Here is a 15,251-nt window from a genome sequence, read left to right on the forward strand (position 1 = left end):
TTTTAAATCTATTTTCAACCATTCTTTTGTCTTAGTTGTTTTATTTATTTTAGATTTGGTCTCACAAAAACAAAGAAACTGCATGTTTTAAAAATTTTCATTTGGATTATTTAAAATTTGATGGGTGGGCCGTAAAGTGTCCCCTAATTCTAGAATAACGTGTGTGTGTGTTACAACTCAGTTGAAAGGGTTAGCATTTTTCCTCATTGACAAAAACTAACAAAAGTAAGTCAAATTCGTACTACTAGTTTTGTGGAGCATTTTCTGCAAATGAACTGGAAATGTGATGCTCTGTGGCTACGGAAACGCCAAAGCCAATTCACTCCTCCCCTCTAGTGGTAGGACAGGGGTGCAACGTGGAATGTTGGTCTGCAACGTGAAAAGTTCCGGTACAGGGATAACAAAAGATATATTTCAAACCCTAACTATAAACTACAAGTTTTCTCCTTCAGTATTGGCCAAACAGAACCAGCATGTCTGTGTCTTAACACAGTTTTCAAATGTGTTAAGACAGGGCATTATCTGCGTAGTGTAGAGCCTGACCTGGGATGAAAAATGACTTCACAGCTTACACATTTATTCATTCATTCATTCATTCATCTTCCTAACCGCTTGATCCTCACTAGGGTCGCGGGGGGTGCTGGAGCCTATCCCAGCTGTCTCCGGGCAGTAGGCGGGGGACACCCTGAATCGGTTGCCAGCCAATCGCAGGGCACACAGAGACGAACAACCATTCGCACTCACACTCACACCTAGGGACAATTTAGAGTGTTCAATCAGCCTGCCATGCATATTTTTGGAATGTGGGAGGAAACCGGAGCACCCGGAGAAAACCCACGCAGGCCCGGGGAGAACATGCAAACTCCACACAGGGAGGCCGGAGCTGGAATCGAACCCGGTACCTCTGCACTGTGAAGCCCACGTGCTAACCACTGGACTACCGGGCCGCCCGCTTACACATTTACCACAGCTCAAATAATAATGGGATGGGCTGGAACAGCACATTTGCATCGTAGAGTTACAGTTCTAAAATATGCATCAAGCTTGTGATGCAATCACGTCAATAGAACCAAAATCAACACGTTGGATTGCCTCCATTACCTTGTGGAATTTAAAGGGCACCCTGCTTCTACTAATGAAATGTCAAGTGTATCGTGAGAATTAAAGTACATATGCCATATGTTTGTTTTTAACAAGGATGAGAGAACCTGACAGAACCTGGAAGTGACCACGAGCAAGCCACACAGTAATAATTCAAAAAATAAGAAAAAAATTAGGAATGAAAGAAAAGGAAATGGAGCAGGAAGCGTTGGGAAGGAGGCCAGAGACCGGAGGCTGTCACCACAAACAGTTGAGACTCAGTCCCCCGAGTGCCATTCCCTTCCTCTCGCTCCTCCCTGTTCTCATTCCTCATCTCTTCTCCCGTACCGTCTCTTTTCCTCTGTGTATTTTTCTTCCACGGATTCCTTACAAATGGCTTCCGCTGGTTTTCCCTTTGCACAAATTATTTCATCCCCGTTTCAGCTCCATCAATCTTTCCCCCACAGGTGGTCAACCTCTGCACAATGAGCGCACCCTCAATCAGAACCACCACTTTAATAGTAATGGGTACTTAATGGCAGGTTTCCCATACTGCTCTTATGATGCCGATCATCAATGTTGATGTTTCTAATGAAAAAGAACAAATAAAAGCACTTTTGTTTATATATTATATATATATTTGATGCTTTTAGGGCTTGTACAAATTAACTATGTGAGAAATAAAATACTGCCAGAAACCTGGGGCAGAATCTGTCAATATGACAATTCCAAAAAGGATTCTACTTAATTGTACTTAATTGTATTCAAACCAGAAAGGAGAACATCTGGCGTTACTGTTAAAGGTTCAGAAGAGAACGCCAATACAGTACTCTCTACGGACGGTTGGAGTAATTACTGGTTGTCTTTTACAAGGTGTAAGCAGAGCCAAAACAGACAGTGGCTCCCCTTATGACACCCAGCGAGTCCTCAGTTTGTCCCAATCTGTTCAACTAGATGTACACCCCGCCTCCTTCCACCTGTCCTCTATTCTTCCTTTCAAATCAGGCGTCCCTGCCAATCAATTTGATCACCATGACAACAGTTTGCAGGATGTCTCTGCCAAACGCCACCACCCAACCCTATAAACAAAAACAAAACAAAAAAAACTGAACAACGACAGCTCAGGATTGATGAGGGAGCATTTTGTCAAAGGCCAGATTAGATTAGGTCTGACACACACACACGCACACACACAAACAACTCACAGACAGCAGGTGCTTTTGGTTAAACCTTAATTACATGATCTCTGATTTCTCTGATTGATATGCTAATGACTACATAATTAATGCAAAAGCAGAAATACCAGCAGCCTTAGTAATGAGTGGATTTATTTGATTAGTTATCCTCCTGCATATTCAAGCATGTTGGTAAACAGTGGACATATCAAGTGGTTGTCGTCACAGTGTTACAAGTACTGGTATGCCACATCTACAATGCCGCTCATTTCACCATTCAAAACATGCAATATATATATATATATAAAGTTTTGATTGACACACATATACATAAATATATACACACATACTTATATGTCAATAAGTTTTGATTGACCGAGTCAAAAAGGTACGAATTAAACAACATGTCTATTATTGTGGCTAAACTTTACAGAAGTGTAGCAGTACAGCTCTTTACCACTGCAAACTACAACCAGAATAACAAACATTGTCAACACAAAAACCTCAAGGCAGTGACAAACTAAACGGATCATAATAATTGTAAAGTAAATATATATACATACACACGATACAGCGCTTGTATATATTGTTTTGTACAAATGTGCATAATGTTGTTTGGTTGGAGCAGATACAAATGCGCAGTGACACAGATATAGGTAGTGGTGACAAATGATTCCACAGAAGCAAAACAGAATGGGGCAAAACTCACAGGTAGGTGGCGCTTTGAGGCTGCTCACGCAATAGGACTCATGCAGCATCTGCTCCCAAAAGTTGTGATCATGCACTCGACGGCCATAGCATTAGGTACACCTGCGCAACGCGGTGGAATTAAGACATTTAAAAATATAATTACGCTCAGAGCCTTATTATTCAGTTAACATTCATTTATTATTGCACTTTGTATCGTGTAGCCTGGACTGCGCCATACGGAGTTGTCTCTATTTTTTTGTCTTTGATGTCATAAGTAAACAGTTTGACTGCACCACATTCATATAAGAAGTGCTTTACGGATAGGCTCGATTAAAAATAAAAAACTTTAATTTGCCTCAATATATTAATGGTGTTTTCTGTGTAATTTAAAATAATGTCATTTTTAAAACAAAAAAGGAAGTCAGTGAGCAGCTGGCTGGGAGAAGCGGAGACTCAGTTATCCCTCAATTTTGCGGACAAGAAGAAAATCTATCCACTTAAGTTATGAAATGTGGGCATGCTAGATGCACAAAAAAATGGTTAGAAGGCCTAAGGAGTCAGTCGGTGTTGTAACGTCTCAAGAAGCATGTGCTGTATAACTTTGGAAGTGATTAGAAGGACTTTAAACTATCCGATATTTCTTAAGCTGTAAAGGCACATTATCTTTAAAAAGAAAAATTCTTTTAAAAGCACAACTTGTCCCTTGTAAGCTTACATCCTATTTTCGGAAACCAACAAAGGATAAGTGTTGCTTAAGGGCACCTTGAGAGTGGTCTGGATGCAGACGTGCATCCCTTCAACAATTAGAAGTTCAAAGCACAAGCCTCTAGTGAAGCGAGCTTCCGGACAAAAAAAAACATTTGTGACGGCAACCCTGAACAATATTAACAACTGGATGGGCGGAACTTCATTTCATATTTCCTATGGCCAAAATTGAAGTTGACCAGCATCTTGGAAAAGATTCCATTCAATCTTTAATGTTCAACTGTACAATCAAAACTGATTTTATCTTTGTGCAGACATTTTCTCTTCTTGTTTTTGATTGGATTGTAAAGGTGAACCTGATGTTATGTGCATTCAAGCAAAATGTAGTAAAAACTAACTTCTTGCATCGCGAAGACTAAGCACCGACTGTAGCTTTGTACTTCAAAACCAGAGAGACACCATATGACAAATCATCTTTGGTGGTTGAGTAATGTCTTCTCCCCGCTGCTTTCACTAAACTCCAATATATTTTCCTATAAATGGGGGAGTGAAAGCACATGTGGGCCATGACCAGGTTGAGGAGTTACAACTTCACGCTACTCCCTCTTTTCTGGGGGCCTAAACCACACCACCCACAAGGCTGAAGGCTTGCATGCAGGCAGTTGAACAGTAATGGCTAAGATTATTTGATTCAGCCCTAGGTGTCGTTATGAGCCCAAATTGGTCCATTTGAAAGGAGTGATGGGTGTTGCTGTTATGTTAACACCGTAAAGGCCTGCCTATATTTTGAGTTGAAAACCTGTCAAAGAGTTATGTTCAACTTTCTGGTATGATTTTGAATACATTTAAAAAACATGCAAAAAAGAGACGACGCAAATGATGAAACAATTAAACGAACTTTGAATCATTTAAATAGCCATCCATCTTCTGATCCACTTTATCCTCACAAGGGTCGCGGGGCGTGCTGGAGCCTATCCCAGCCGTTTTCCGGCAGTAGGCAGGGGACGCCCTGAACCGGTTGCCAGCCAATCGCAGGTCATAGAAATATTAATAAGAAAATATTGCTTCTTTGTAGTTACTTTTTTTGCATGACCATAATTTTCAACATTTCACATTTTGGGGGCTTTATATCTTGTTCAGTCGGGCCACCGTCAGTAAACTTCGGGCAATCCAACCAAGTCGCTTGCCAAAAACTTGGGAATGACTTGACTTGACTTAGGACTTGGTATCTAAGCGACTCGACTTGATCTACATGACTTGAAAAGTCATCAGGTTATAGTTATATATCTGCATTTTAACACAGTTTGCCTTTTTAGGAAGGAAAGCAATAAAGAGAGAAAAAGAGAAAGATTCCGCTTCATTCCCCCCAACTTGGCAGCCCAGCCAGCATCACTGTGTTGTTGTTAAGTGGCGACTGAAACATTAACAGTGGTGAGATCAACTTCGAGGATCATTCATTTGGATTAATGAATTATCTTGCTTATGATGTTGGAACTTGAAGGTTACGACTTGAGAATTATTTGTAACTTGCACATATGCGGCTTCCTACCACGCCAATTTTGAGCGATATTAGTAGCTCATGTAGTGTGACTACACTCAATAATTGTTTGTCTTGCCACATAGTGCGATATGTCCTGCGCCGTCCTTAGATTGGCATTGACCAAATGGAAGACAGTGCCCTCCTATTTATGACGAGACCTGATGTGGTGTACTCTCACAATACAATCACAATATAGTGTACCGTATTTAAAAAGTGACTTGAACAATTGGGTAAATATTGCAAAGTATAAGTAGCATTTCAGCTCATGCTACGTTTGCTAACTGCAAAGCTTGAAGCTGATTAGCAAACAAATTGGTCTACTCGAGTTCTTTTTGGAGACTAGACAGTCCACATCAACTCTTTTCTTAATGCAGCATTTACTGAACATAGAAACAACGCACAGCCACGTAACGCCGACATCGACATGACTTTGAAAGCTGCTTACCGTCACCGATCTTGACAGAAGGACGCGAAGTCTGGTCGGTGACGGAATTGTTTTGTGACATCTCGCCAGGTCCAAGACACAGGAAGATATTGATCTGGTAGTGTGACGCTGCGACTGTCGTGAACGACAAAAAAGTCACGTAGTTCGACAAGGCCATAAAAGAGAGGGAGCTTTCCAAATATGTCTGTTATGTTGCTAACTAATTCAATTGGAGTCGCGAGTTTCACGACGGGCTAAGGCTGGGAGAGTCGGGGAGAAGTTAATACGGGTAATGAATGGCGGCCTTGGTTAACTAACGTACCTCTGAATAATGTGTTTCTTACGGGGCCACTTGGGCCACGCTTGATGGATGGCCTTACAGAAGCCAGGTCAATTAGCCGGGTAGACTTTCCCTCCATGTCGGCAGCAGACAGTACCACCACGGAGTTCACCTCTGTCACAAGCCGAGTCTGTAATTAATCACCCACCCACCCGCCCACGCCACGCACGCACGCACGCACGCACGCACGCACGCACGCACGCTCGACTCACCTCCGCCGCGGGCGCGCACCCTCAGGCAAAGCGCGCGCCCGATGACCACATGTATTATGCATCGCCCTCTTATCCAGCTAATTTTAAATATTGTAAAGTGAAAAGGGGCGGCCCGGTAGGACAGTGGTTAGCACGTAGGCTTCACAGCGCAGAGGTACCGGGCTCGATTCCAGCTCCGGCCTCCCTGTGTGGAGTTTGCATGTTCTCCCCGGGCCTGCGTGGGTTTTCTCCGGGTGCTCCGGTTTCCTCCCACATTCCAAAAACATGCGTGGCAGATAGGCTGATTGAACACTCTAAATTGTCCCTAGGTGTGAGTGTGAGTGCGAATGGTTGTTCGTTTCTGTGTGCCCTGCGATTGGCTGGCAACCGATTCAGGGTGTCCCCCGCCTACTGCCCGAAGACAGCTGGGATAGGCTCCAGCACCCCCCACGACTCTAGTGAGGATCAAGCGGCTCGGAAGATGAATGAATATAGTGAAAAGTGACTACACACAAATCATATAAAGCCAAAAGTAAACAAAAGAATATCAAACGTGTTTTTAAAAAAAGCCTTAAAACCTACTTCATTAGCTGAATACCTCACAATAATTTTTTGAACAAAAGGATTCCCAAATAATATCAAAATAATGAACACGTGACGAGAAACTAAAAGCATTCCCAGATGAAATTAGAAAACATATTTTGTAAGAGTGTGTACTGTAGTCATTTGCTAATTGGGCCTTTCGTAAACAAGTTGTCTATTATTGACCAACTCAAACGATGACATCATCAAATCAAGTCTGCAAAGATTACATGCAGCATGTAGCAAAAGGGTAATTCCATGTAAAATAAATAAGAAGCCAAGAATCAAGAAAATCAGGACTGAAATATTTATTTTTAATTTGAAAGATGATGTATTGTGTTTGATTGGATTGTAAAGGTGAACCTGATGTTAAGGTATACCTACTGCCCGAAGACAGCTGGGATAGGCTCCGGCACCCCCCGCCACCCTAGTGAGGAGCAAGGGGCTCGGAAGATGAATGAATGAATGAATGAAGATGATGTATTATATTTTCCTCCCTTTTATATCCAAGCACACCTCAAATTTTGAAGAAAGACTCAGAGATGAACAAAAAATTCATTTTTGATTTTACATGGAATGACCAAAAATGTTTATCAATTCATCTATACAACCTAAAAATAAAGAAATGTGCCAGACCTGTACCAAATCTAAAATGTTCTTGCAATATGCTATATACACATTTACCATTTCAGACTCGAAAAACTTTTCCTTGAACTTGTGAAAATGCAGTATGATTTTTCCATTCAAAAGTACTATGTCTGAATTTGCCTTCATTCATGTCATTTGTTTTTTATTATTATTTTAAGTAAAGTGACGTTGTTGGGTTGTATATACATTTGCACATTCCTATATGTTTTAAATCTATTTGAAATTAATGCTTTGATTCAACAAATATTTAATCAGAAGTCACTCACGAATGACTCAGTACTTGAGGGTACTGATTGATTGGTTTATTTTTCCTGAGTACATACTCTTAAGTAATTATTTGGAAGACTATTTTTTAACTTAAATTACAGTATACAATGAGACCTCTTATGTGAGTACAAGTTTTGGCTACTTCACCCACCTCCGCATGCCATGCCATTAGTTGGCCATGTCAACTTTTGAAAGAAACTTTGCAAGCATGAACATCAAACTTTCCAGCCTGCCTGATCTTTCTTTTGAATCTCCTTTATCAGTCTATGCACTGGACTTGAAAAGGTGACGTTAATGTGACTTTGTTTGACACATTTTGTTACCCAGCCAATGAACACTTTGCCAGAGAAAAGTTACAAGCACAAACAGTATACAACAGGCCTGTGGTCCGCTGCCCCTTTTTTTCTCTAAAAAGGTTTGACCATCATAACGGCAACATTATGTCATAAATTACTTTAAGACCATATTAGGCTGCCATTGTGTGAACATGATTACCTTTCAGCCCTTTGACTGGACAGAATACAGATTGAGAGGTAGCGACAGAGACGTCACTCTGCGTTCACAGAACATCCTCCTGTGCTCGGGACAAAGAGGCTGGCTGACAGATGAGGCTTGTGTCTGGGGGCAGGGAAGTTGTGTGTTGCCGCCGCTGCTGCTGCTGCTGCGCTGTGTGTGTGCGCGTGCTACTTATTCATATGCGGATGCATGCATGTCTGAGTGTGTGCACCTATACGTGTTTTGTGTGTGTATGTGTGTATTTAGTCGGAGGGAGTGGGCAGGGTCTCATGGGGCAGCTCTGTGTCTGTCCCATCTGCCACCCCACTCTACTGACACCCAGGGGAATGGCATAAGGGGCAGGGGATTCGTTTTAGAAACAGGAATTGGGGTCCAATGGTCTAATGGGCAACAACACAGGTTTTACTGACCGGCTCAAGTCAAAGGACACTGGCTGTGCGTGGACGCCAATCTTTTTGACAAAACAGTCGGCCGCCCCTGTCAAGCTTAGCCTCATACTGACTAATAAGGCATGGCTCAAATGAGAAAGGGGTGCTGCATATTTTAGACACACACATATTGCTTGCACCCGAGGCTAATGTCAGCCTAATGCATGGCCATGCTGTGGCCGGAGGGCTAATTGGGTATATAAACACAAACACCTCCCTTGAGAGGAAAGAGGGATGGATGTCTGTTTTTGTTTTTTGTTTTTTAATTGTGAAGGTGACGGTACTGTGCCTTCAACTTTGAAACTCATCGATTCACATGCAGTATCAATAATGAAAGATAACATCGTCTTTGCTCTCATTAGAGTTTCCTCCCAAGCGGTGCATGCAGTGTGATGTGCAACGTCTCTGTAGCAGGTGGCATCTCATCTTGTCTTTATCCAAACTGTGATCAGAAGGCAGTAAATGGCGCTGATGCTGCTGCCACAACGGCAACAGTGAGAACAGTCAAGTGGAGAAGGAGCATATGGCTCCCGCACCGCTGGGCAGGAGGAGCACTCAGTAAGATGAATGCCGTGGCATCGGGAACAAAGCTGACTTTAACTCAGCAAATTAACACCATACCAAAGCCGGGAAGAGTCAAGCAGGCAGTTTTTGCCTTACATAGATGGCCCTACTGTCAAAGTCACGTGACCGCCAGGTGAAGTCGATCCTTATATCCTAGTAGATGATTCCTTTTATCCATAAATAGAATGATATAAAGGCATGGGTGCAACCCTGCCCCCTTACTGCTTTGAGCGCTATGTTAATGAAACAGTTGCTGTTTCCTGGCATTACATTAATTACCCGATCAAAATAGAGTGGGTAATTAACTGCCCTCCTTTACCAATGCTAATTACATTAACGGAGAAGGGCCATTTCAGGAGAACAAAACGGATACGGGGACCACAGCGGAGTTGTCGTCTTGCCAGACAAAAACTTAAAAAAGCAAGGAAACCATTCGACACATGTTCTGTAAGTGCATTTTCAGAGCTGGCGAAAGATGAGGAGGAGGAGGAGGCCACAATGGAGGGAGACTCATGTGGTTCTCACTTGGGGCCCCCAGAGGGTGAGTCCTCAGAGACAAGCAGGCTTATTGGAGAGGAGAAAGGCAGAAAGATGGGGGATGGAGGTGGGTGTTGTTGTTTATCTTGACATGCTCTGCTCAGTCTTTAACACTCACATCACAATTAAGTTGCTGCGGCTAGGTAGACAAAATAAATGCTGCGCAAGCATACAGGTCGAAATACAAACAAAAATAGATCCAGCAAGACACGAGAGAACATTCTTAATGGCCGCTTTCATTGGGAATTGATAGAAGGGAATTTTAAATTCGTGGGATGAGCACGATCAAGATTAAAAACCAAAGATGCTGAATGATTTGCTTCATTGTTTTATTTGGAGCACAAAATATAATTACACCTTGCGATATACAAATCACATTTGCACCATGTTTGTACCGTTTGAAAGAAAAAGATGGGTTCAAAACATATTAAAATTGCTAATATTTTTTAAATAAATAAAGTTAACCAAACTCTAAAAACGAATTTATAAATGTCCTTGACTCTGCGTGTTTTCACATTCGGAAAATGGCGTTCATGGTTTGATATCGGTCACTAAAAGTAATATGTTGTACCCATTATGTACTGATGTCTTTTATTGTGCTTTCATTTACTGTACTGCATAGTAACTAACATGTGCTCTGCAGAAACATGTTGAATGAAGCTGAAAATGTTGATGGTAAGCTATCGTGTCAAATTTTCATTGGAGGATGACATAATTACAGTACAGAGTCGCACTGGTTCAACAAAGCATGCATTACACATGAAATAAGGCTAACTAACATTTTTTTTCCTTTATACAAGGACAAAGAACCTTCTTTTATGGCCTGACTCATAATCATAATGCACAACAGTAATCCTGGTTATGCAAAGCGCTTGCAAAACTGCAGATATGTAAAAGTTTTTGATGAAATCCACACGTAGTAAAAATTTCAAATTGAGTGGCAACGTTGTTCACTTAACTCAATCAACAGTCGGGAAAAAGAATCACTTTTATAAAACATGTTTATATTATTCCCTAAACTAGCTATAATAAGTTAAATTGCTTGTACTTAAATAAATCAATATATGAATTCCTTTATCAATAACCCTTGAGACAAACAATTGTCACTTGTAAAATCTTGGAGATCAGAACAAAAAATAAAGGGTTTGTTTGTTTTGTTTCTGGAATGTAAATTGTCTTCAAAAAGTCTACTGCAAAAAACATGTCACTAACTCACAGACAGTGTACACACATGCTGTTTAAAGTGTCCATACGCAGACGAATAGCACCCTGCTTTTCAGAGCTGTCCGTCATTCAAAAAGGTTCAGTGCTCGTGTATACATCTCTGGCAAAAGTTTTGGGCAGGTGATGGAAGAATGCAGAATATGGCATGTGGTAGCGCGCCGGAACAAAACACAGAGCTTTTGAAGCTTGTGGTAGAATTAGGACCATGAGGTTTTCTTCATGTCACAGTGTGGTATGGTCCAGCCTGGTTTGCAAAGAAACATTGCCTGCCTGTAAATAGGGTTGAAGTAATCTCCTCTACCTCTGGAAAAGATGTCTCGTCTTTGGATAGTTTCAACGTTTGCCCTTTCATCCGCCTGCGTAAAGGAGGACTAAAAATGGCGGGATGGCCTCGGGTAGCAAAGCTAGTCACGGTTGCTACTGATCAAATTTCCATCCTCCCTGCCCTCTTAGTGCCAAAAGAGGGGCTAAGTGAAGCAGTGGTCTGGGGTAGATTTGCTACATCGGGTGGACAACCAGGCCCGTCATCGCTGGAGAGAAAAAAAAATATGCACGTCTATGATTCTAATTTTGCATTCATGTACTGCACATCCAACCACTTTGCGTATCTGGGTCAGTCAAAGTGTTGTCGTGGTTAGAGGAAGGGGTTAGACTGCATTCGTAAGTTCGGAGAGCGGGGTCAGATAGTGAGTCGGATGGCTACCTCTGAAGCTGTTACCGCCTGAGGCGGGGCAGGCAGGGGAAGGGGAACCCTGGGGCCTGAGCACGGGAGCAAAAGCACTCTTCTGTTTAGCAGCGGATGGGAAAGAGGAGAAAGGCAACAGAGATGATGACGAGCTGGAGCTCCCTGGTATGGTCGGGCTGGAGGGCATGACTGTGGACGAGAGCCCGACGTTAATCTCAGGTCTTGACATTGCAATATCATGTTGGCCAATAGTCTTACTGTAGGGGGATCCCGTGGGGGAAGCGCTGCTGAAGCCGGGTGAGCCAGGAACCCCTAGACTGGTCATAGGAACGGTTCCGTAGCCTCCCGTCATAGCCCCGCTGCCGCCATAGCTCGACTGTTGAGGTGTGGAAGCTGAGGGGTAACCTCTTGGCGATAAGCTGCTTGAGTTGCGAATATAAGCTGGAGAAAATAGTTCAAGGCTGGGTCATACGTCCACAAGGGTCTCTTTTTTTTTTTGCATAAGACAAAGCTGTGCTCAAATTAAGAGCCGCTACGCTTACCTTGGCTGCTCTGCCCCGGCTCCCCGATGCTGACACCTAATTGGGAAGGGTAGGAACCCAAACCCATGACGCTGCCATGGGCTGGTGAGCTGGGCAGCGCTTGTAGCTGACTGTGAGGACGGGGAACACTGTAGAGGGCCTCGGCGATGTCGGCTGCTCTTTTTAGCAACATGTCCTAAAAGGGGAGAAACGCACCGTCATGACTCATCTTCATCTCGACTACCCATAAAGCAAGTTATGTGAATCCTCCGAAACACGATTAGTGAAGATCAAATTATCTCAAAACCAAGGAATGTGTTAAAGACATTTTTATGTGGGTTTAACATTTGCATTTTGGCTTCGGAGTCTGAAAGTCGAGTCATTTCCCACGGTAATTGGCTCAAAGTTTTTGCTTCTCACCTGATTACTGTGTGGATTCCCATACAAAGCCTCCACAAGATCTGCCGCCCTCTTAAGCAGAATTTCCTGCAAACAGTATTAATATTTCAGATGTTGACAAATTAGGTTCCAAGCTGCAATGAAAAATGTTTTTTTGTTGAGCAATACGATAACGAGCACACATTTGAAAGCGCGAGTCTCTCACCTTAGCCATTTTTTCTGGGTCGCCAGGATGCCGTGGGATTACTTTCTGAAGCCGCTGGAAACCGTAGTCTATTGTCGGCTCATTCAGGGCTGTAACAGACACAGGCATTTGGGACCTTAAACCAGTATTTCCCAACCTTAATTGAACCAAAAGCACATCTTTCACGTGAGAAAAAAAAAATCTCACGGCGCACTGCTTGGCAATCAATGACTTAAATATCTCTCACAAGTTCCAACTGTGAACAAGAACATCTGCGCCACCTTTAATTGGCAAAAGCCCCAATCTGTTGCATGAGCACCTGTGTAGATGAAGCGTCCGGGGGCTCCCTTGCAGAATTGTTTCGATTTATATGACAATGTGACCTCCACCACCCCTGGGATGTGACGAGGCGGAGTCTGGACACGGATAGCGTGCGGCGTGATTAGCTGTGGGAAAATAACTCGTTCACGTTAGGAAATAAATTAGAAAAGAGAAATACAGGCAGAATGGATGCGAATGTGAAATGTCCACCACAGTAATGAGAGGAGAAATGCTCACTCTTACCTCGCTCCAAACTAACATGCTTCCAAACACCACCTGCAGTCCATCAAAGAAGTTCTCCCCAATGACAATGACCATGGCCCCGCCTGTAGTCCAGCCCTCACTGGGACTGATGGCTTTGATGCAAGGGGTGGCTGAAAAGAAAGGCGAAAAAGGAATTCTTCAACATCGAGGGAGTGCACATTTTGCAAACAAAATGTGGGACCAATGTCAATGAATTTACACAGTGAACACAATATTGGATCTCATAGATCTAATTGGATGTCAGTGCATCTGGGATACAGTTCATTCAAAAGTTTTGAATTACCGGTAAGTTTCACATGGCTCTCCTGCCTCGTAGGTTACCTGGCATCCATTCAGCTCTGCTTTAAGCTACCAAATATGGAATTGCACCTCAGAAAGGGTGACAGTGACTTCTTGTTATTTACAAGAGGCTACTTCATTTTGGACTATAGGAATCAAAGTATTATGACAGAAAAGTAACTGTACGATATGGATAGCCTCAGTGTCATAACTAATCTATTTCGTACATAATTAGGAATGACAGCCGAGTAACTTAAGCATGTGTCATGACACCGTTCTGTTTCTGGACACGAAAGCAAACATAGACGTTAATGTAACACGGTATTGGCTTACCATACTCCATGGTATTCTCCGCAGACTCTCCCGGCTCCAGTCTGCGAGCCCTCCGACCGTGTTTGGAGTTGTTGTGAACGAACATGTTGTCAGACACTGCTAGGACGTGGCCGTCCACGCTCACAGTGCTGGACAGGACCACCTGACACAGAGGAAATGAAGCATGAGCATCCGTGCATGACTTGGACCGCATGCTGAGAGTTAGAATCTCTGGTTTCAAGAAGCAAATGCCTCAAGTGAAACAATTTGTTTCGGCACGGAGGTGATGCTATATGATTTCTCAGTCTGCAATGTGACATCGGTGGGAACTTGATAAAATATCTGCATTGACTCTTTTGGGTCTCCACCTGGGCTCCCCTAAGTTTGTGATTGATATAGCATGCAGCCAGCTCATCATCGCTGCGTGATCCTTCAATGACACCAAACATATGGAGCAAATCTCCCACTTTTGCTGGCTGTTAAAATCAGGGCATGATATAGTGCGTCCCTAATTTCATCTGGACACACCATGTGTGGGTTCTCTCACACATCTGCCATGCAAGAATGACACGGACATAGTAAATGAGAGGACACTTGTGGTGTGTCCAAGTGATAATCAGTTTCGGAATGCTCTGATTCAAAAAAAGTCGAGTTGATCTACAGTATTTGTAGCTAATACTTATTTATTCGTTCATTTTTGGAAACTGTTTGAAAATAAACACATGGTAATAATTTTGCACGTGGGGGAAAAAAAATGCAAAAGAAAGAAAAAGAGACAAAAAACACATGCTTAGGTGGTAGAAAGTGCGGGTAGCTCTAAGAAAAATAACTGTAAATTATCGATCAAGCAGCTGACTTGTATCCAGCCTTGAGCACCTTTTAACCCAGAGATGAGAGTCTTTGCGGGCTCATAACTTTCTCAGCATGTGTCACATCCCAGGAGTTAAAGCAAACACCGAGGAACGCGCAAGACGGAAAAGGGGACAAGGTTAGCCGGGAGAAACAGAATGCCAGACAGGGGCCGCTGGTGCTGATAGATGGCAATGGAAGTGAGGCAGGAGTGTCCCCGGTGACCACTTCCTGGGTCACAGAGTGTGACCTTTTCCATCTGGAGCCAATCATTCAATTCTTGACAACTTCCTGAAACACCTCAACCTATTTCCTGCATCCCAGCAGCCTCTCTTAAACATACAAATACTTTCTTTTTTCTTTTTCTTTTTTTTAACTGCAAGATCATCCTTATTGATTTCACCTTAATTCCGCCTCACTAGTCTTTTGCAAATTGTGAGTCGTGTTTTGACAAACAAGGATGAGATAAAAACCAGAAAGTTGTTCACATCAGTGCGTTGATTTCTGCATCTCATCATAAGCCCTC

General features: G+C 42.8%; 1 protein-coding gene and 1 long non-coding RNA gene across 5 annotated transcripts in view; both read right to left on the reverse strand.

Annotated features, from left to right (window-relative positions):
- Positions 1–979: 979 nt before the first annotated feature.
- On the reverse strand, positions 980–6,122 carry LOC127602841 (uncharacterized). The gene is made up of 4 exons (XR_007962889.1): positions 5,937–6,122; positions 5,636–5,749; positions 2,965–3,065; positions 980–2,159 (listed from the first exon to the last, which is right to left on the reverse strand). It is a non-coding gene; the product is annotated as an uncharacterized LOC127602841 (long non-coding RNA).
- Positions 6,123–9,999: 3,877 nt separating this feature from the next.
- ebf2 (EBF transcription factor 2) overlaps positions 10,000–15,251 on the reverse strand; it is a 33,104-nt gene continuing 27,852 nt past the window's right edge. For 2 of the 4 annotated variants that reach the window (XM_052069147.1, XM_052069148.1), the window contains exons 8-16: positions 13,898–14,039; positions 13,265–13,395; positions 13,020–13,146; positions 12,722–12,810; positions 12,538–12,603; positions 12,139–12,313; positions 11,855–12,037; positions 11,615–11,785; positions 10,000–11,441 (exon numbers count right to left, since the gene is read on the reverse strand). In XM_052069147.1, coding sequence (XP_051925107.1) covers positions 11,410–11,441; positions 11,615–11,785; positions 11,855–12,037; positions 12,139–12,313; positions 12,538–12,603; positions 12,722–12,810; positions 13,020–13,146; positions 13,265–13,395; positions 13,898–14,039 — 1,116 coding nt within the window. In that variant the 3' untranslated portion in view covers positions 10,000–11,409. Of the gene's footprint in view, positions 11,786–11,854; positions 12,038–12,138; positions 12,314–12,537; positions 12,604–12,721; positions 12,811–13,019; positions 13,147–13,264; positions 13,396–13,897; positions 14,040–15,251 lie in introns of all 4 variants that reach the window. The other 2 variants (XM_052069146.1, XM_052069145.1) reach the window with 1 other exon arrangement.

The sequence above is a fragment of the Hippocampus zosterae genome, chromosome 6 (genome assembly GCF_025434085.1).
Source record: "Hippocampus zosterae strain Florida chromosome 6, ASM2543408v3, whole genome shotgun sequence".
In the NCBI taxonomy this organism is placed as follows: Eukaryota; Metazoa; Chordata; class Actinopteri; order Syngnathiformes; family Syngnathidae; genus Hippocampus; species Hippocampus zosterae.